At 29.7% G+C, this 22336-nt stretch overlaps 5 protein-coding genes across 5 annotated transcripts; 2 read left to right on the plus strand and 3 right to left on the minus strand.

The window, feature by feature from the left end:
- On the plus strand, window positions 1-641 carry K444DRAFT_526104 (uncharacterized protein; the record flags this gene model as incomplete). The annotated part of the gene is made up of 2 exons (XM_024874515.1): window positions 1-219; window positions 276-641. The coding sequence occupies 2 exons, from the start codon at window positions 1-3 to the stop codon at window positions 639-641; spliced, it is 585 nt and encodes a 194-aa protein (XP_024738106.1).
- On the plus strand, window positions 639-1410 carry K444DRAFT_611470 (uncharacterized protein). Its single transcript, XM_024879946.1, has 2 exons — window positions 639-656; window positions 709-1410. Exon 2 carries the CDS (start codon window positions 948-950, stop codon window positions 1116-1118), a length of 171 nt encoding a protein of 56 aa, XP_024738107.1. The 5' UTR covers window positions 639-656; window positions 709-947; the 3' UTR covers window positions 1119-1410.
- Window positions 1411-1639: 229 nt separating this feature from the next.
- K444DRAFT_642361 (uncharacterized protein) lies at window positions 1640-2225 on the minus strand (the record flags this gene model as incomplete). Its single annotated transcript, XM_024884728.1, has 3 exons — window positions 1640-1859; window positions 1945-2037; window positions 2128-2225. The coding sequence occupies 3 exons, from the start codon at window positions 2223-2225 to the stop codon at window positions 1640-1642; spliced, it is 411 nt and encodes a 136-aa protein (XP_024738108.1).
- A 1241-nt stretch (window positions 2226-3466) lies between these two features.
- On the minus strand, window positions 3467-4501 carry K444DRAFT_652061 (uncharacterized protein; the record flags this gene model as incomplete). The annotated part of the gene is made up of 2 exons (XM_024885760.1): window positions 3467-4008; window positions 4042-4501. The coding sequence occupies 2 exons, from the start codon at window positions 4499-4501 to the stop codon at window positions 3674-3676; spliced, it is 795 nt and encodes a 264-aa protein (XP_024738109.1). The 3' UTR covers window positions 3467-3673.
- A 6739-nt stretch (window positions 4502-11240) lies between these two features.
- Window positions 11241-11441, minus strand: K444DRAFT_526429 (uncharacterized protein; the record flags this gene model as incomplete). The annotated part of the gene is made up of 1 exon (XM_024874541.1): window positions 11241-11441. A coding segment is annotated over one exon (201 nt), but the record flags the coding sequence as incomplete, so codon positions are not given.
- Window positions 11442-22336: the final 10895 nt, after the last annotated feature.

The following is a 22336-nucleotide window of genomic DNA, read 5'->3' on the forward strand; positions in this document are numbered from 1 at the left end:
ATGAAACTAAAGAGATTCAAAACACCTTCTAAAGAAGACTTAGCAAAAGCATCCATAGCATGCGTTCGAACCATTCTGCCACTCCATTGGGCAGCTTGGGAAACCAGTGCTGAGCCAATGAGAGCCATTGGACATGCCACAAGCCAGGAAGAACGTGACGAAGTGATCAAAGCATGGAAAGAAATGACCCTCAATCAACTATCTAACGTCGAACTCATCGTACATTGCCTATCGATCCTATAACAGAGAATCTTGTCTAATCGCTATCATGCTAGGGCGCCATCCTGTCGGCCGTTATTGTCGGCGCGTTTTCCTGGCCCATACTACCTACAACCTCCACGACACTAGCAATAATCCAGGGCATGTGGTTCTCAAGCCTGTCGTTTGCCGTAGCGGCCGTCGCTATAGCCCTCCACCAGAGCGTGTTCCTCGCAAGAGTCGCATGCATGCCCCGATTCAACGTAATAATTGTGGAGCTTTTAACCTACGATTCATACGATGGATTGCGCCAACCCCGGCAGGAACAGGTGCTTATCTGGCTGCTCGCAGTCGGACTGCTTGAATGGAGCATCGGCTTATGGATTGGTGGATATGTTGTGTTCCTGTGGGACGTAACAAAGATGAGGCAGCAGGACCAATAGTCTTTGGATGTCATGGTAAGGTAATCAAGATTCAAGCCGGTCGGGAATGCTAACTTTGAATGAATAGGTAGCTAGTCTTACTGCTGTGGCGTTGATCGGTGCAGTTATCTCGTACCTATTCAGCATAATTCACCTATGGCAAAGGGTGTGGAAGTACAATGCTTTTAAGGAGTGATGAAACTTATCGAGCTGTTGGAATCCGGAGAAGGTGGGATAATGCACAGACTTGGGGATCGAGTAGTGGGCTGATAAGGATTGCGTCAGTGGAGGTTGGAGACGCCATAGGTTAGAGCTATACTTTCGATAATGAATAACGAAGCTAAAGTTCGCCGATCAACTACGTCACTCGTCCTAGGGAAGGCGAAGGTGATGAGCTTTGGGGACATCGAGGTGGCACGAGCAGCGCGCGCTGCGCAGGATGTCATCAAGGGCAAGGGAAAACGTGGTCGGAAAGTTGGAGATTGGAAGAAGAAGTGATAGTAGCATGCTTGATTGTAGAAGCTGGCTGTCTAGGTGTGCTTATATAGACTGCAGCTGCCTACGTAGGCAGCCACACGTGATCTGGGATCCAACTCGGAAGCGTAAGAGTGCTGCGCTAGAGCCAGATGAGCCAGAGCCAGATGAGTTAGAGGCAGACTTAGAGCCAGAAGTGGCGCGGATGACCGATGCGCCAGTGCCATGGAGGGCACCAGTTGCACAGATGATATGAGACTGTTGCATGAAAGAAGAATCTTAGAGAACCGTTTCTCATTTGCTTTAGTTCGGATTTGGTTTATCGAGGCAGGAAATCGGATAGAATTAATATTCGTAGCATTCTCGGCGCAATAGAAGGTGGAGTTATGGTTCGTCTGCAAGTCATTAGCAAACAGTCTTTTGTGTCAAGGCCAGATCGTCTAACTCAAGTGTTTGACACCCGGTTCGCAACAGCGCCTTGAGAAACACTTTTATAAACACCTCTGAATCTCTCTATCCCTCTCCGTTACCAAATCGTTCCACCTCTAACGATCCTGCGTACCTTTCTTAACCTGACAACATCTCGGTACTACGAGGACCTTCTTCCCTGTGTATTCTACCAGGCCTATTTGAAACAAGAGGACCTTGTTGGCGAATGCTCCTTTGTCATTATCCACTTCATTAATACTAATTGCAAGCACTTCTGGGTTCGGATCGTTAGCAGGAACGAGGTAATCGAATATAACTCCGTAGTAGTCGATATAGCTAGAGTAACAAGCAATAGTCAGGTACCAGAGAACAGTATACAAAGTTGTTAGTAATACCGACTTACTCTAATAGTCTTCTTTACTCTATTGCCCATACCAAATACTCATCTCGCACAGCCGGAATACCGTTAGCCTCCTTGAACCCCCCTTTACCATATAATGCCCGATATATAAGGCTCGTGAGCTCTAACCCTCCCGGCTATAGAAAACGTATAATCTCATACTATAATGTCTTCGGAAGAAGCTTCTAGATCGACTCTAATAACCCTTGTATCTGAATTCTTAAGGGCCTAGTAGGCGGTAGAGGATGGAGATAATAATGCGAGTTATGTATATAGGGGGAAATAAAAAGCTCAAGAGCCATTAAGATCTGCGGGTCGCCTCTCAGTTGAGAGCTGAAGCAGGAGTCGTAATAAGGTCTAAAACGCAGATAGGCAGAGCTAAAAATTTAAGCTTCCGGGAACCAATCATATTCCTTTTTCAGTACGTAACGGATTCGTATAAGCAAATGCGTTATTAATACAGGGCAGCTATAAGGCCAACAGGATCGCTATTAACAAATACCTTTTACTAGATATATATTATTACTATTATAATTAGTACGCATTATATGCAAGGTAAGTCTAGTAGTTACTACTATATAAGGACCCCTTATTAAGCAAAAGTTAGGTTATATACTTTAACTACGACATTTTACTCCTATAGTTATATCAAGAGCCGAAATATACTAACCACTACTTGCCTGACTCCTGCAACGTATATAAAAACCTATAAGGAAGCAGAGGACCCAAATAACTGCAGTAATACGGCCTGTAATATGCCACCCTCCTTCTAAAATAATCCATAATGGTATTATCTTCGAGACTATATTTAATACCGTAATTCGATTCGCAAAGCAGGAAACTTGTACCAGTTAGCAGAGAAGCGGTTAGTATGGTTTACTCGAATATAATATTAGCTGCCATTATATTCTAAGTATCCTTGGGAACGTTTTATAGCTATTCTGGGGTCAAAGAAAATAGATCTAAGGTCGCCTTATCTAGGGACTCTCCCTACTATGTTTTATCGAGTTTAGTATTAAGATTTATTTACTATCTTCGAAAATAACGTCTTTGAGTCTAATAGCCACTACTATATAGTATATAGCTATTAGCTCAATCGCCAGAAAGTAAATAGATACTTAAATTGGCAAGATCGGTCTATTAAACCTAGCCTATTTATCTCGGTCTTTAATAATAAAGGTACGTATATATAAACCCTTGAGACAAAGACTAGTATTCTGAGATTATTATTAGCTAATGCTCTAAAACGTATTTAATACTATTAAAGCATTATTATTAAAGGGTATTAATGGCGCAAATATTATTGCAATTATTAACTCTAATATACCTAGAGATTAATTTCAAGGAGAAAACAGTATATCTCCCTGTCTGGACGGATAAGAGAGATACGGTATTTGTCTCTATATCGGATTTACGATACTACTTGCAAATTGATTTTGTAACCAGCGATAGTTCAGAGTGGCTGGCGTTGGATTATATACCCGGATAGCGAATTGCGGGTATCCAGCGTTTCAATTGATCTAAGTATGAGAATACTAAATTGGAGAGTTCGAGAGAGAAAGTTATAAACCTATCATCACAGCTTTTGCTTCCACAGTTGCCCTGATCTTCTCATGCTTAGCCAACAATTTATTCCGTGCCTCGTCATAAAATAACTTTTCCTTCTCAGAAATCTTTCTGGGACCACCATAGCCAACATCGTGCCAAGTTTCCCAGAACTCAATCAGATCCCAGGCTATACCGTCTTCTATCACATCTTGCCACTCCTTGAATTTTCGTAGTCTAGGAAGAAGTCGATATCTGCAAGCCACCAATCGTACAAAACAGCCTCAATTCCGTGATCCAATTCACAAAAGAAGTCGAAGTCAATAGTTTCAGAATATTCATCTGCATATTTGAGCCTCACCACATCATCGTCAACAGTCTTCGTCCACACACAATCATAGAAAAGCTGGTGGGAAATCCAGTCAAGCGGAGCTCTAGCTCTAAAGTTTCGTGCAAAACAAGCTAGGTAAACGCCAACTTCCCAGGGCCCATACCCACGTCTAGCATACTGGAGATCACTCGCAATACGGCATCGTAATTCTGCAGTCGATAGTGGTTAAAGCTCAGGGTCACCTGGACAAAATTGCTCCCCCTGAAGCCCACGATTCATCAAGGTTTGCAGGGAGACCGTGTGTAAGACATACGTCTCGGGTATAGCCCATTCAAAAACAAACTCGTGATAGAATACGTTTGGTTCTGGGAGTTCGCGTTCCTCCGCTAAGGATCTTGTAGCGTGGATTCGAGCAGGTGTCCCGTGTATGATAGCTGGGACTTCAATAAAAGTAATCCAAATATCTGCTAGAGACTCGCCATCCTTATAGTGCTTCTCAAAAGCACGCTTCACCGTGTCGACGATACGATCACTGACTGACACTAAGGCTATAGGCTCTCGATTGTCTCTGTTCGCATGCTTTCGAAACTCATTGCAGAGGGCTGTTCGGGATAATGGATCGCCTTTTGGTGCTTTAGCGGAGGCAAGTTGCCCAGCACTGCCTTTAGAGTAGACTCGAGTGTATATCTTGCGATTAGCCATGGTTCGGGAGTGCAGTAGGCATGTTACGAGTAATCCAGCTTAGCCGTCGCAAGAATGCAGAGCCTATTCCTACTGTTCAAAGATTTCGTTCAGGATTTTCGTGCCTGAGACAATTATGCCAGGCATTGTAATGATTACTAAGCTGGAGGTGGCGCACCACACACCAGGCACTACTCCAGCCACAGCTGGACTTTATGCCTAAGGCTTCTTAAATCAAATTACAGCGTAAATATTATGGGACGTGCGGGGTTGTTTCGCACTAAGCCAAAATTGTCAGCTGAGGTACTGATCCGCGTGGCAACCTTGCTTGAATTTTGCCTGCCATAGTACCACATGGCTAATAACGATTTCCTACATAGTATTAAGGCCCTAGATCTCGGATAAGACTCTTTTAGAAGTACTAGGGATAGTATAAGCTCGGTGGTGGAGCTATAGTAAAGGAACGCTATTATGCTATAAACGAGATCTGGGCCGCTTCGCTAAAATTAAAGACTGGCCCCGAAGCTTGCATAGGGCCGCCAGGCTTTAATTTTGCCCTGATCTCGATTCGAGATTAAGAGGGTACGTGACTTCCTTATAATAAAGCTCTCTTATTACTTATAGGCTTTCTAAGCCTTATACTTACTTATAAAGCTCTCTCTCTCTCTTTATAAACTGCCATACTTTTTAATTATATTTATAAAGCTCTCCCTTCTCTTTTATAAGCCCTTCCAAGGCTCACTTCTATTTGCAAAGCTATTTACCCCTCTTTATGGGCCATTCTAAGCCTTACTCTTATTCGTAAAGCTCCTTACTTCTCTTTGCGAACTGCTAGAGCCTTTAATTATACCCGCAAAGCTCTTTCTTCTCTTTTATAAGCCCTTTTAAGCTCTCTTTCCTACCTATAAAACCTTCTCCTTATTAAATATAGCCATATTGCGCTCGCAAGCTCGTACTAATATAACGTATAAGCGTAAAGAAAATTAGTTTTTAAGAGCTTTTATTTAAATATTTAGCTTTTTGCTTTATATATCGGGCCCAGTTTACTTTTTTATTCCGCTCCCGGTATATATTATATATAAAGAACCGGCCAAAATCTATAAGAGGCTTTTTTTGATTACAAGAGGAGTAGTATTAATCTTATAGGCTCTCTTGCGGGCTCTCTTGCGAACTCTCCCAAGCCTCACTCCTATTTGCAGAGCTCTCCCTTCCCTCTTATAAACCCTTCCAAGCCTTACTCCTACTTATACCTTTACTTATAGGGCTTTCCCTTCCCTCCCAAGTATTACTTATACCCGTAAAGCTCCCTTCCTCTTACGGGCCTTCTCAAGCCTTACTTGCCCCCGCAAGCCCGTTACTACCCGTACTCTTACCCGTAGCTCCCTTCCAAGCCTCACTCTCACCCGCAAAGCTCTCCCTTTCTACTTGCAAGCCCTCCCAAGCCTTACTCCTATTCGCAAAGCTCCCTCTTCCCTCTTGCGGGCCTCCCCAAGCCTCACTCCTACTTACAGGGCTCTTTCTTCCCTTTTACGGGCCCGTAAAGCTCTCTCTCTCGCCCGTAAAGCTTCCTTTCTCGTCCGTTAAGCCCTCCCAAGCCTCACTTGCCCTGGAATTAAAGCTAATAATCATTGCAATATTTGTATTCATCTATATATAACTCCGCTTGCCTCTCTCTTAGCTTGCAAGCCTGCCTCTCCACTGGTTCACAAGCCTGTCCTTTAGCCTGCCCCTCCCTCTCTTCCCTCTCTCTCCTCTCCCTCTCTTCCCTCTCTACCCACTCTGCCCGCTTCTCTCTATCCCTCTTCATTTTCCTCCTTGCCTTATCCCTCTCTTTTAAACTCTTATCTGCCCTCTACCTCTCCTTTAATCTCTCCTCCTACTATGCCTCAAACTCTCCTTCAGGCTATCCCCTTTTTAAATAATATTCTCGTGATAACCCCTTCCTCTCTCCCTCCCAAACCCTCCTCTTTGCCTTCCTATCCTCACGCCGCTACTGCCGGTCCTGAAGCTCCTGCTCCTCCTCTTGGGTCGGCTCCCGTATATAATCATCGACCGTAATTGCCCGGTACCCTGCCTACCCCCTCTTCTTCTTCCCGGTAGCCTGCTGCCGGAGCTAGATATGATTTGCGAGAGCGGCGTAGGCGGGAGGAGGGTTTAGATTCTGAGTGCGAGATCGATGCCGATTCGATTTAGTATTCCGGTGCCGGCAGGGTTTGCAAGTAAGAAAGCGGCCGAGATTACGGAGTTGCAAGTAGCTAGAGTAACGGGTTTGCGGGCCTAGAAGAGTTAGCCTGCCCCTAAATAGGCCCGTTAACTTACCTATAGGCTCTTCTCCCTCTTGCTCTCCCTCTCTCTCTCATTCTTCTTGAATCGTCATATAGTATAGGGCCTATTGCTTAAGGTACGAAGTATATATTACGGTCCGCTAGCTATTCTTTAGGGGGAACTAGAAGATTAATCAAGGGCAGTAATACCCGGGGTAGTATAATTGATTTAATTCAGGTTAAATTAATTAAGATTAAGATATTATAATTATGAACCAAAGTAAAGCATAAGTAAGTAAAATGCGAGTAAAGGCTATACAGGTTTAGTATTCCTGTATGGGCCTTTACGTAATAGTATAGGAATCTATAGATTATAACTCAATGTTATATAGACGAGTTTAGGGCCGCTTTGCTAAAATTATTACTAGCGGCCCTATATAAGCTCTGGGGCTAGTAATAATTTTGCCCTAAACTTGTCCCGAATAAGTTTGGAATATAATAAAGGCTTTTAGCTAAGTATATAAATTAGGTATAGACTCTTTATAGATTCTTTATAAATAGTATAAGAAGGAAAATAGCCCGTAAGTATATAAAATTACCCGTAAGTAAGTTAAAAGCTAAGTAAGACCTTATAATATTTCTGGGTATATTATATTACCTATATAGTCTATATTAGAGAGTAAAAGAATATAAAGCCCTGCCTATAAGATTACCTATAAGGCCGCTATATAGAACTGGCCATAAAAAAAGACCGGTAATTATAAATCCACTTCTATTATCTCAAATAACTAGCCTTATAACTTATTAATAGTTATTATAAAGAATAAAGCAAATAGAAACTACTTATAGGAAAGCGTAAAAGATAGTTACTAATCTATTAACTAGAGCTTAATCCGTAGAATTATCTGTAATTAGCTATTAAAGTCACTACCTAGTAGCTATATGCGAATTAAGAACCTCCCAAAGCTATAAATTAATATCTATAACCTGTTATAAAGCCCTTCCTGCAAATAGAGATTCCATAAAAGTATTACAGGTATATTAATCTTGAGTTATAGTTTGGAAAGAAGTAAATCCGGTAAATAGATACTTTATAAGATCTCTAGAAATAATTCTGCAATTTCAGGATTTGCCTTATTTATATTAGCTAAATCTACTATAAAATATGTCTGTTTCTGGCTAGGAAGTATATCCAGGATTATTTAGTTAAGCTTATAGATTATATTATTTAGGGTTAATAGGATTACTCGTCTACTAAAGGCCTAGTAATTATACGGGGCCCATAAGAGTTATTCTTATGGGTAAACGTAATTAATTAGGTCCGTAATTAACTAGGTATATAAAACAAAAGGCGGGAATATAATTTGCCTATTTAAGAACAAGTTATATAGCAGATAACTAATCTAGTCTATAAAATCCTGTTTAGACGGGTTATTACGGACCCGTATATTAATCCGTAATAATAACTAATAAAGCCGTAACTAGATTTATATTTACTATAGGCAGGCCCGTATTATATTAGCCCGTAAACCATATAGAACTACTAGTAAGATCTGGGCAAAGTTCTCTCTAAGGATTACGGGTATTTTTCTAAAGAGAATATTATTCGTAACTAACTATAAATTAACTATTAGCTAGTATATTACCTTAAAGTAGTACTTGTACTATATAGGTATCTTATCCCAGATAATTAGGTCTATAGATTATAAGAGTACCCTGAGCCGGCTCGTCTTAGTAATTATATTTACGGATAACTTATTAAGCTTAAGCAGGATCCGGAACTAGAAGTAAAAGATATATTTATCCGGAAAAAAAAAAGCCGTAATATCCATTAATACCATATATAGGACTACCTTATCTTAGTTATAGTAATAGTAGTAGAGGATCTTATAGAGAAATATCTTACTAGTCTTGCCCGGGCCCTATAAATAGAAGTGAGCTATCTGCAAATTATTTATAATTACTATTATAATTATCTAGAAGTAAGAGTACTAGTTCATATTTAGCTAGGCTTGTATTACGGTTACTAGTAATATCTTACGGGTGCAATTAACCTATAGATTAGTTATATAGTAGCTTATAGTCTAGTTAAAGGTATTCTTAGGCAAGGTAATATCCGCAAGTATTTGCTAGAGATTTATAAGGCCAAGACCGAGCAAGAAGAGGCTATAATTATAGTAAGAGTTAATTAAGGATAGCGGGAAGTTAATTAATGAGTTATAGGTAAGCTTACGGGCCAAGTTATTATAGAAATATTCCTTATACTAGTTTCAGACCACTTATATATTTGTAATTAGTTACTAGTAAATATTTATAAGAAAGAACGTCCGTAAACCATAGCCGGTTATTAACCGGATTATCTTATTAAAGTACTAGAACTACTCCTAATTATTCTTTACTAAGCTACAGGTAATATAGGTAGTATAGTATATAGGATAACAGATGCCCTTAACTAAGTAGAGCTCATTAAAGGATTACGGACCATATATAACTATTAGTAAGAGCTATAAATAGAACCGCTTACCCGAAACTAGGCTATAGTAGTAAATATAGCTAATACTATACTTTTGCTTATGGCGCTTCTATATCCGGGTCTTAGTAACTCATATAAAGTACTATAGGGACTCGTAATAAAGGTACTAGCGGCCGTTCTTATATATTATATTATATTTAAAGAAAGCTATTAAGATTAAATAGGTATTTATAGCCCGGTCCGTAACTTGCTCGGGTAAGAGGTTAGCTATAAAGCAGATTATATACTATTTAGGGAAATAGATTACGAGATATTAAACTAGGAGAAACTTCTGGTATATTAGGTACTTGAATAGATACTAGAAAGCCTTTATAGGGCCTATATACTAAGCCTGGAAATACTAGGTAATCTTATTATTTATTCCCGAAATAATTATAATTATATAGTTCGTTTCTTTATAGATATACTTATAGATATATTTAATTATTTATACGGATATATAAACCTTAATATTAATATATGAGCAGAATTTCTAAAGAAGGTATGAGTTATATGGAATAACCTAGCGGTTATTACGGATAACTTCCTGGTCTAGAAAGCCTGGTTTATAGATTATAAATATACGGCTATTATTCTGGTACTAGTACTTGGGATACTTATTCTTATGGATAATTATTATAGCCATAAATGTCTTAGGGAACCTCTTCTAGTATATAAGCGGGGCTATAGGTATATTATAGATTATATATGAGGCTTTCGGATTATTATTAAGGCTATATGGCCCGTGAAATATCTGACTAGTAACTATGGCCATAAGTTTACTAGTAGGGTCCTATAACGGGTCTAGAAGCTTGGTATAAACTACCTTATTAACTAAATCAGGGATTAAGAAGATAGTATCTCTTCTAAGAAATAAGAGCAGGTATATATACGAGAGGCTATACTTCTAGTACTTAATTATATAAATATAGCCTATATATTATCCGAAAACGTGGTTTTTAAGGTCTATAAGGAGCTCTCTTATTTTTAGAATAAAGACCTAATAAAGGAGATCCGGATAATTAATTACTTATTACTTATTTAAAAGGTAATCTATAATCTCAGGCTAGTATAGGTTAGTTATAAAAATAATAAAGAAGCTTGGCTTATTAAAGTACTATATAATAGCTATTGAGTTTTAAAAGAGCTACTATATAAAGTAATTACTACCCGTAAAGCTAAACGGGAGGATAAAGTAATAGCTAATATTACTTATATAAATATTCTTATAAATTAGAGTATTTATAAGATTCATATAAATATTTATACGGATATTCTACTAGTATAAGCGGAGCTAGTTAAGCAAGGTTATCTTATAGGTAATATATATATTAATAATATATTATTAGAAGAGGCAACTAGTATAAAAGAGCGGGAAGAAGGCTAGACGAATATAAAGATAGTATTAGTAAAAGGCCCGCTACTTGAGCCGTATTTACTAGCAGGTCCCGGTATAGTCCTATAACTATAACTCGTAGTACTAGCCCGGGTTATTATATGGGAAAAGCAAGATATAATAAAGTAATATATATACTATATAAATAATATTAATTATATATATCTGCGAATACTTACAGCCTGCCTTATGAACTATTAGTACCAGATTATAGCGGCTTATATCCATATACTTATCCGGGATTAGGATAGTAACCTTATTACTTATAGGAAGGTTCTTATAATAATAATCCGTACCCGACTCGAGAATTAAGTATATCTATAGGTTAAGTAAGACCCGGAAATTAGTTTACTAGCTTGCAAGATACTTATGGGCCGTCTTATAAACTATAATAAACGGATTATAGTCCGTAAGTATATCCGTAAACTATAAAAGAACCATATAATCTAAGTAAGGGAAGTTAGTAGCCTGTATATTAGTTATAAAGAGCGGGTTATAGAAGAAAAGCTATATAAAGAAGGGTTTAGTATATATAGTAGGCTATAGCAGGCCTTAGAAATAGAAGAGCTTACCGTGAATCTAAAAGTATTAGATCCTATAAGAGAAGTTAATCCGGGCGTCTTTCTTATAACTAATTAATATAAAGGCAAAAGTATAATTATATATCCGGATATTTATCCGGAAGGCCCGGTAAAGCGGGTTATTACTTATAAAGAGATAAGAGAGATATAGAGAAGGCTTGTGAATTAGAGGAAGTATTATATTGCCCTTTTTATAATAGGCCTTAAAACAATTATTTATATGGCTAAAATAGAGGGCTCCGCAAGTTATATAGTAACCTATAAGCAGACCGGTTATATGTACGGGAGCTGGCCAGAAGCGGGAGAGAAAGGCAGGAGGCCATATAAGAGATAGGTCGGTAGGAGGGTTCTCTATAATATGAACGGGGGTCGCAACGGACGGTTAATAGATCTATTACTAGTATTATAGGGCTAGCTTGTCTATAGAAACGTCCGTAACCGACCGTCGTTATTGCCAGGAGGTAAGGAGGGTATTCGGATCGAGTTCTTATAAGGTAAAGTATTACTAGATATAATTAGTAGTATTTCGGGCCTATTAACTAGTTAATTAAGCCAGAAAAGGGGGAGGATATAAACTCGATAGTAAGAGCAAGTCTTATATGACTTAGCCCGCTCCGTAATAAAGTCAGAAACAGGCCGGTTCTGCTTATAGGAAGTATAAAAGCGGGGAGGATCTATAGTAATAAAGAGAAAAAGGAGAGGAGAGTAATGTGAGGTCAGGAATTTTTTTTAGTACTTTTTACGGGGCCCTAGCTTAAGATTTCCTCCCGAGCTTTAAAAAATCGTAGTAAAAGCCTCTCGCATTCCAGAATTACTAAAATAGAGAGAAAGGTACTTGAGCTACTTCTCTCTAATCCCTAGCTAAGTGCTAAGGATTTGGACATAATCGTATTCTAATATGCGATTTCCCAGAACGGGGCAATTCTGGTATTCCTTACGTGACCCGTTTTTTTTTTAAGAAGCCCCGTAAGCTAACCGCTTAGGGTGGCCTAAATATAGGATAATATAGAGAAAAAGATTAAGACCCTTTACAAATCAGGTATAAAGGCAATAATATAAGTGCGATTTTCTAGTAGAAGGAGTTTAGGGTATCTAGGAGTAGCTATGAAATATAACTCATAAAAAATTATAAGAGATATTAAGATATATACAGATTTTAAGATACTTCAAGTCAAAGTACCTATTATTTTTTTCGGTATACCGGGATTTTCGGTATACAGGAATGGACGTTAGGCGGGACATTATATAAGCATTCAAAAGTGTTTGTTTCCCCGGGCTTTGAAAAGTTAAAGTAATAACCTGGGACGTTTGCCGACTAGTCTCTATATATTTCTTTCTCCGGATAATGCCCTCTTATCCTTATAGAAACATGCCTGGCCTAATAGGGAATCTCGTCTCTAAAAAAAGGTCAAGGTAATTACTATAATTTACTAATAGGTTAACCGGGGTGAAACTTACTAGAGCTATTATACTCTTGCGATTCTCTATAAATATTTCGATTTCTGGAATAACGCTCTCTATATTTGATTTCATAGCCTCTACTGGCTCGTTCTTAACTATTTGCTATACTACTATATCTAGCCTCTTGCAAATCTTTAGTATATCTAGAAATATATTAAGAATATAACAAATAAATATATTAAATATAGTATTTATAGTATCTAAATAATATCTATTAAGCTATTAGCTAATAATATTTATTTAAATAGAAAATACCTCTATAGTACTTATAGCTTTAGTACTAATAAGGAAGTAAATACCAAATCCTATTAGACTAGATAGTATTAAAAGCCTCTTTCTAGTATAGTTCTATTTATATAAACGAATTCTCCGTTATACTTATTTAGTATTACTAGCCAAATCCCAATTATTAATATATAATTATTTAAGGAAATAGTCTATAGTATATTTGGTATTTTTAATATTATATTTCTTTTCTAATTACCTTATTAAATTTTGCTTTATATCTTATATAATATAAAAATAGAACTAATATTATAGAACCCGGTTAAGTAAGATATATATATAATCTAAGCTTAATTACTTATTAAGAATAGCAAGGTACTATAATATCTTTATAAAATAATTAATAACTAACTTATTATATAAAGATACTAGAAAAGTTAATATATATTATATATTTTTCTAGTAAGATAAATAGTTTTATAAGAAAGTAGTAATATTATTATAAATTAAATAATTGCCCGTTTATATTACTATTATTATATTTTTCAAACCTAAGATTAAGCCAAATATTAATAGTATAATTAGTAAAGTATAGTTATACCTCGAGTAATAGTCTAGAGTTACTAGGTAATTCTATTATATTATACTAGGTTATGATTTCATAATGTCCTTATCTTATTTAGAATAAATAGGAACTAGTATTTATCCGGGTTATTTATAGTTAGGACTAGATTATCCTAGAGAAATAAGGCTAGAATAAGAGATATATATATTTGCTAGGAAAGTATAAGGTAAATAGATCTCATATTTATTAGTACGTGACTATATTAAAAAGAAATTCTAGATTTTATTAAATATATTAATATTTAGAAACAAGTTAGTATATAATATAAAATAATAATAAAATAAACTAAAATATTATATTACTTATCTTAAAGAGCCTATATAGTTAGATCTAGATAAAGAGAACTTCTATATCTCTTTTACTAAGCTAGTATAAAAGAGAAACTATAATAAAACAAAAACCTATATAAAGTATACTAGAGTATAAAACGTAACTTAATAGTAAAATAATAAATTAAAAGTATAAATAGTAAAGTATTAATAGTATATAGTATATAAAAGCTTAATTAATTAAATATTTATAAAGAATTATTTTCTAGAACTATAGAAAAACTAGCTTTCCTATATAATTTCTATAAGTTATATATAAAAGGCCGCGACCTTTATTATATAACCTAAACCTTAAAACTACTAAAATAATATGATTTTTAAAAAGTATAGCCTGCTATATTATATTCGATTCCCTATTTATTTATACTTATTTCCTAAGTACTAAAAAATAATAGAAAAATCCTATTTAGAATTCGAAATAATAAAATAATTAGGATTCTCTTCTATTAGCTAATTTAATTTCTTTTTTATATATCTAAAATAAGACTTATTATCTTTAAATAGTCTTATTTCATATTTCCGAACTTACTTAAAAATAATCTAAATTCGCTTAATTATATTCTTATACTAAATCCAATATAGTTTTCTATATTAATTAGTATTTGCCTTTAACTATTACTTGATTTCTGCCTTTATTACTAGATATTAAAAAGGCTTATTATAGTAAATTATATTATAAATTATACTAATATATTCTAAATAAATAATTTCTTTAAATTTTGTATTATCTATAGTATTCTTAAATTAATCTTTAATAGGAGGGGAAAGCTTTAGGTAAAAGGCTTTAATAACCTTATAAGAGACTTTATTTTCGTATATTCTATTCTTAATAGTAACTAGACTAATTAGAATTATAGTAAAAGACCTATTAAGTAGTAAATTATTATTAAGCTATTCTTTAACTTATATATTATTCGAGAATTATTATTTGCCTATAATTCTAGACTTATAGATTACCTAGCTAAAAGCATTTATTTATTTAGTTAAATAGACTATATTCGGAATCTTTTTTCCTATTACTTTTAATAAATACTTGCCTATTTCCTTAGCTACTTCTGGCTCAAATTTATTAGAAATAGAAAAGTAATTAATGTCTTTAAAAAATTTCTTACTAAAAATAGTAGTCTTTTTATAGTTTATAAGAAAAATATAGCTAATATTCCGATATTCTTTACTAAGATAGAATTTATTACTTAAAGCTTTAGTAATAGCCAGATCTTTAGTATTACCTTTATACTAATTATAATTAATATTTCTAGAAGTATAATATTAGGCTAGCTAAAAATAAATAACTAGATAAATAGGGCACTTATTTAATACCTCGTAAAATCCGAGCTATATTAATAGATCTATTATTAATAATTAAGAGGCTAAGGTAAAATAACTATTATCTAGATCTCTATACTTTAATATATATATTTTTTTTTTAGAAATAAAACTATAGTATCTCTATTTCTTTTATTAAGAGCTCTCAAATACTAAGCTTCTTAATCTATTTCAGGTAATTCTTCTTATAAATATAGCTATTTATATCTAAATTAATAATACCAGACTCAGAAATAGGAACTATAATATTAAATTAAAGCTATAGATTTGGGTAAAATTAATTAGAAATACGGCACTTATATTTATATTTCTTAATTTCCTAGATCTTAAAAAAGAAATCCCGTATTTCCTTATTTACCTAAATAATAGAGATATACTTCTTGCTTTTAGTAACTTTATAAATCTTAGTAACTAGCTTTAAAGTATTCTTAATATCTCATATATTAGTAAGCTACTAAATATATATTATATAGGGAGCTTTAAGGAATTTATTATTAACTCTATAGTATTCTTACTTATAAATAGGTCTTAAAATACTACTATATACTTCTTTAAAAATATACTTATTCTACTAAGCAAGTATTAACTTCTATTTAGTTAGTATCTTATAGTTATACTAAATGTCTTTTTTAAGTTCTTTGGACTTAATATTCTTAATCTTCTGCTTCTTAGTTCTAGATATAAATACGAGAGTCTTTCTAAATAATATCTTTCTCTTTAGAGTAAAGAATTCCTCCTTACTTAACTCTTTATTTTCCTCTATTTTACTAGTCTTATACTTGAACTAGTACTCAGATTTTTACTATTTTTTAGGAGTCTTAAGCTTAGCTTACTTTTCTTTCTTACTAGGTTCTTCTTATCCTATCTTACTAGTTATTTTCTTACTAAGCTATATTAAATTAGCTTTATTCTTATTAGCTAGATCTAATTAAGTTAAAGCTAAAATTATAATAAAGGCTTATTCTTTAGGCTTATTTCGGAAAGCAGGAAAAGACTTATTACTATAAACTTTCTTAATTAGGATTCCGGAAGTATTAAAGATATACTATCTAGCTTTAAAGTTATTAGCTAATAGTAACTTAAAAACTAATTCTTTAGGTTCTAAAATAGCTTTAGTATACTTAAGTACCTTAATAATATCTAATTTAGTAAATATATTAATATTCTAATACTTTTTATTCTTAATATACTCTAAAATAGCTTTATTAATTAACTAAATAGCTTTATATACTAAAGCTTTTATCTTAAAAAAAAGAATAATTTCTTATAAATATTTTTACTAAGATTATTATAGATATTATTAATATATTAGCTAAAGGCTTTACTATATAATATAATTCTATTTTAATTCTTAGTATTAAGACTATTTACTATAGTTTTAATCTTATTAAGCTTTTCTTATTTGCCTTTAGAAATGCCTTTAATAATATTCTTGAATTCTCTATTATTAGCTTAGTAGTTCTTTAGTTTCTTTTTAGTTAATTCTAGTCTAGTTCTGTCTCTAATAAAGGTTTTTTACTTTAAGAGCTTATTATATATATTACTTAGCTTATCTAGGACATTTATATTAAATTTAGTAATTATAGCTATTTTTTCTAATATTAGTAGGCCTTTTATAATTACCTAAACTTCTTTAATATTCTAAACTTTAATATTATTAATTTATAGACTTTTAATAATACTATAGCTTATAAAAACTAGCTATTATACTTTACTAGCTTAAGAAATCTATTCTTTAGTTATTTTATTATTCTTAATAGATTATAAAGATATTATTAGTATAATAGTTATAAGTTATAGAGTTAAAGATTCTTAAGGTTATAAGAATTTCTTTTAAATATATTCCAAAATAAAAAATAAATTAGAATAAACTTGAATTATATAAAGATATTATATATATTTGAGTTTTTTCTTTCTTTCTAGTAAGAAAACAAAGCTAAAATAATAGTATATGTAATAGGGAAAATAAGTATAATAATTAGATATATTTAAGGTAATATAATTATGAATTAGAAATAATTATAAAAAGTAAAATACAAAGTTAGGCTTTTATTATAAAAAAGAATATAAATATATATATTTAAGGGAATATAATTAAGGAAATAATTAAGGTAGGTTAAATTAAATAGTAATAATAAGAAAATAAGAAAATAATATAATAGAAATAGAAATATAATAATAATATCTAAAGTATTAGAATATAGAAGGAAATAATGAAAATTTCATAATATAAGTATATTCCGACTTTTTATTTATTTAGAAATATTTCTATTAACTCAAAAAATAATATAAAAGAAAAGAAATAATATAAGAAATATATAAAAAATAAGATATATAAATATACTAAAAATATTAGAAAAATATAAAGTAAGTATTAATAGAAAAAAAGTTAGAATAATAGAATTAAGAAATAACTTAAAATAAGATATTATTTCTTTTAAAACTAATTTATATTTTTTCTAAAAACTAATCTTATTTATTTAGTATTTATTAAAGTTAACTTTCTATAATATAAAACTATTTAGTTAGTTAGGCTTTTAAAATAATATTTATATTTACGAAAGTAATATTAAATACTTTAGAGATTATAGAAAGAAGAATTATAAGATAATATAAATAAGGTTTATAATACTATTATTAAGTTTAAAATAATTAATATTAAAGTTAATATAGAATATAGAAAAATTAGATATTTCGAATTAGTATTAAGAATATAGGAATTATTTAGATAATATTTAATAGTAAGAATTAGTAAATTATACTAGTTTTTTAAAAAAGTAACCGGTTCCTAGTAATAAAATAGTATCTTAATTAGGAAATAGGTTCTATATAAAAGAAGTTCTCTTTATATAAAAATAGGAATATATAATATACTAATTAAACTTTAATATATATCTTAAATATAGCTATAAGTATATAAAAAAAAAAGTAAGTTCCTTAATAAAAAATAGGCTAGATATAAGATAGGTTTCAAATAAATAAATCTAGTTTATTTAATATCTAAAAGATTTCCAGAATTATATATTATTAAGTATTTTCGGAAATAATTATTAGATTTAATAAAGTTTTCTTTTTTCTTATAGGATTTCTAGTTTAGCTATTCTATTTATATATAATTCCTAATTAGGAAGTTTATTTAGATATTATAAGAAAACTTATAATAGTAGTTTAAGTTAAAGTCGAGATTTATAAATATTATAATTAAGCTTTAGACTAGTATAAACCGCAAGAATAACTAATTAAAAAGGTAAATATAGCTTCTAAAAGATTTCTAGTTTATTAGGATATATATAAAAAATCCTCTTTCTTTTTTTTTTCTTTTCTTATCTTTAAATATAGTTATTATCTATTATTATAATTCGGAATTAAGAGTTTATAAAATAACTTCTTAATTTCCTATTTATTTTTATATTAAAAGAAATACTTTATATTTAATTCCTAAGATCTAGTAATAGAATCTTATATATTAAAAATACTATCTAGTAATAATAATTAGATAATAATAAGAAATAAGTAATAATAAAGCTTATTTAATTTCTAGAATAGTAATTTAATAATAATATTCTCTAAAAATTATAAATAATAATTAAAAGAAAAATTTAAAAGATATATAAGAAATTAAAAATAATAAGCTTTATTTCAGGTTAAGAAAAGTTCCTATTATTAAATATTTTCTTTTAGTTCTTTATAAAAGAAATATATTTTACTTTTTCTAATTCTAGTAATTCTAAAATATATATAATAATACTAATAGCTTTTTTAATTTTCTAAATATTATTTTGCTTATAATACTCTATAACTATTTCTTTTTCTAGTTTTATATTTATCTTAAAATATTTATTTATAAATATATATTTATTATTAATTTTATTTTTAGGGAAATACCAGAATTTATTTCTTTTAATAAACTATTTAAGTTAATTTCCGGTATATATTTTTTAGAATATAATACTATTAAGCTTTTTTAATATATAGTATTCTTTTAATTAATTTATATATCTTATTTTATATAGGCTAAACTAATAATATAATAGCTTTATATTTCTTAACTTATTTTAGTCTATTAATTTAATATTATATATAAGAACTAGATTCTTTTTAGAAATAGGCTTTAAATAAATCTAATAAGTAATATTAAATTATTCTTTCTTTTTTTAATATCTTCTATTTTTCTTTATTCTGGCTTCTTTAATATTTTTATTTCTTATTTATATTTACTTTATATATATTTCCAGAAATATTTCTCTATTATAAACTTTATTTTATTTAAGTATTCTCTAGATTAGAAAATATATTTCTATAAATAATATAGCTTCCCTACTATAGATTATATAAAAGAAAATAAATTTAGTTAGTTTATATATAGTAACTTAATTAATAAATAGAATATATAATAGTAAATTTACTTAAGGCTTCTTTTTACTTATTATAAATATAATAAATACTTAAATAATTAGTTAATATTCTCTTTTAATTATATTATTTCCTTTGAAATTATAAGCCAAAATAATAATTCTATTAATTTCTAGCTTATTAAATTCCTAAATTACTACTTCTTTGAATTCTAATTTATTATTTATCTTAAGCTATTTAAATAAATTATACTTATAAATAATTTCTTCCTAAATAAACTTAGTAATTTTCTTACTAGTTAGGTTCTTTAAAAATCTAGCTTTAACTTATTTCGAGAAATTATTTCTAGTAATAACTAATAAGTTATATCTTTTATAATCTAGTAATTTAATTATATTAATTCTAAAATAATAATAAAAAAATATAGCTTTTATTAGATATAAAACTTTTTCTTATTTTCTTTTACTTTTATATTAATAAATCTTATAAATATTAATATATTTCTATATATAATTATAGTAATCTTTCTAGTAATAATAGCTAATTACTAAATAAAAAGTATTTTCTTTTCTAATATATCTAATCTTATTATATAGCTCTTTAATAATAATCTCTTTTTACTCTTAATTATTAATAATAATTTAAAATAAGTATACTTTAGATATAACTTTCTATAATAATTAATTTCTTATATTATAATTTAAAGCTTTTTTATTTAACTTTTAAAACTTAGTTCTAGATATTTCTTCTAATCTAGAAAGTATTATAAGATATTATATAATATTCTAATATTATTTGAAATAGCTATTATCTAAGAAATCTAATAAAATATAAGAGTTAGTATTATTATTTACTATTTTATTAAAGGTTATATATAAAAGGCTATAGTTTTTATTATATAACTTCTAGATATTATTATTTTTTAATATTACTAATTCGCTTCTAGATATAATAAGGCTTTAATTATTAATCTTTAGTAACTAGATACTATTATTCAAATATTTAGTAAAGGTTTTAGAAATTTAATTTTTTAAAATAATATTATATAACTAAACTAGAACTATTTTCTTTAACTAAACTTTTTATTTAATAGGTATTATTTTAATAATATTAAGCTCTATTATTAATTATTTATTAATATTCTTATTATTTTTAGTATTATTTTCTTACTATAGGTATCTTAATAATTTATTAGTAATAATATATTTAGTTTCTTTAATATACTTAATTTTAAAATTAAATAATTAAATTCATACTAACTAATAAGTAATTAGAGCTTTAGGAAAATCCGTAGCCGCTTTACTTAGCTATATAACGAGTATATTAGTATCTAATTTAAGAATAAAATAAACTTTATATAGCCAGAATTATACTTTCTATAAATACTTTACTAGCTTCTAGTATTTTCTTTTAGTAATATTATATTCATATTTAATATTATTTTAGATTCCAGACTTATATTATATAACTTTCTTTTTCTCTTTATTATTATATTAACTAAGAGTTCTACTCTAGTTATTTAAGCTAATATCTATTACTAATATAATTATTTCCTAACTTTCTAATAAATTATAGTATAATTTATAAAGTATTAAAGTAATAATAAGCTTTTCTTAAAGAATTCATATAGCTAGTATTTATTTATTATCCTAGTTTCATATTATATCTTTCCTTATTAAGTAGTAAATAGGTTTAGTAATAATTATAAAGCCTTTAATCTAAATATAATAGTAAATAATAATTCTAATAAATACCTTATTTTTAGTTATATTATTATAGTATTCTTATTTCAAGATCTTAGTAATTCCTAAACTTAAAAGGCTTCTTCTAAGTATTTTATAAATAAAGCTAATAATAATTATACTATTATAATAAAACTATAATTTTTTTTTAATACTAGCTTTAGCTTATTTAACTTTATCTAAGATTATATCTAGGTTTTAAAAATATTTAAATATAAAATACTAAATACTAAATAAAATAAGCTATTTATTATAATTTATATAAGGTTTCTTAACTCTAATATTATTAATAAATAATATAGTAATTTTGGGAAATAGATTCTCTAGAATAGTTATAATAACTCATATAAACTATATAATAGAATTAGTAACTTCTTAAAATAATATAATTATTTTTAATAGCCCTAAAAACATTATAAATATAGTTAAATCTTTATTATAAGCGTCTAGTATAAGTTAATTATATCCGGAAAAGAAATTAATTAAAGAGATATAAATATATCTAGTAAATTCCTTTAAGATCTTATTAGTAAATAAGAGTAAATTAGTATTTTATAGGAATACTAAATTTATCTTTATAGTAATATTAATTAGTTTATAAGTTCTAGTAACCTTTTTTATAACTAAGAACTATAGATTTTAATAAGATCTATTATATTTTTATTATTACTAGTACTAGAGCTTTAGGATATAAGAAATTCTTCTCTTACTAGGCCTTATATTTAATAGTCTTAATTAGAATAAATAAGCTAATATTCTTATTAAATTTTCTTATTTCTTTCTAATTAAATATAATTATATTTTCTTAATTAATTATTAATTCTTGAAATATAGCTAGTTTCTTTTCTTAGAGCTAATTACTAATATCTAATTATTTAAAACATTCTGAAATAAGTTATAAATCTTTTAGAATAACTAATATCTTTAGTAAAAAGTAATTCTTATATTTCCTAGTATATTCTTATAAATATTCTCTAGTTTTAGATCTCTTAAACTAGTTCGGATATTTACTTGAGCCTTTTCTAATTCTATTATTAGTATT

The sequence above is a fragment of the Hyaloscypha bicolor genome (genome assembly GCF_002865645.1).
Source record: "Hyaloscypha bicolor E unplaced genomic scaffold K444scaffold_56, whole genome shotgun sequence".
In the NCBI taxonomy this organism is placed as follows: Eukaryota; Fungi; Ascomycota; class Leotiomycetes; order Helotiales; family Hyaloscyphaceae; genus Hyaloscypha; species Hyaloscypha bicolor.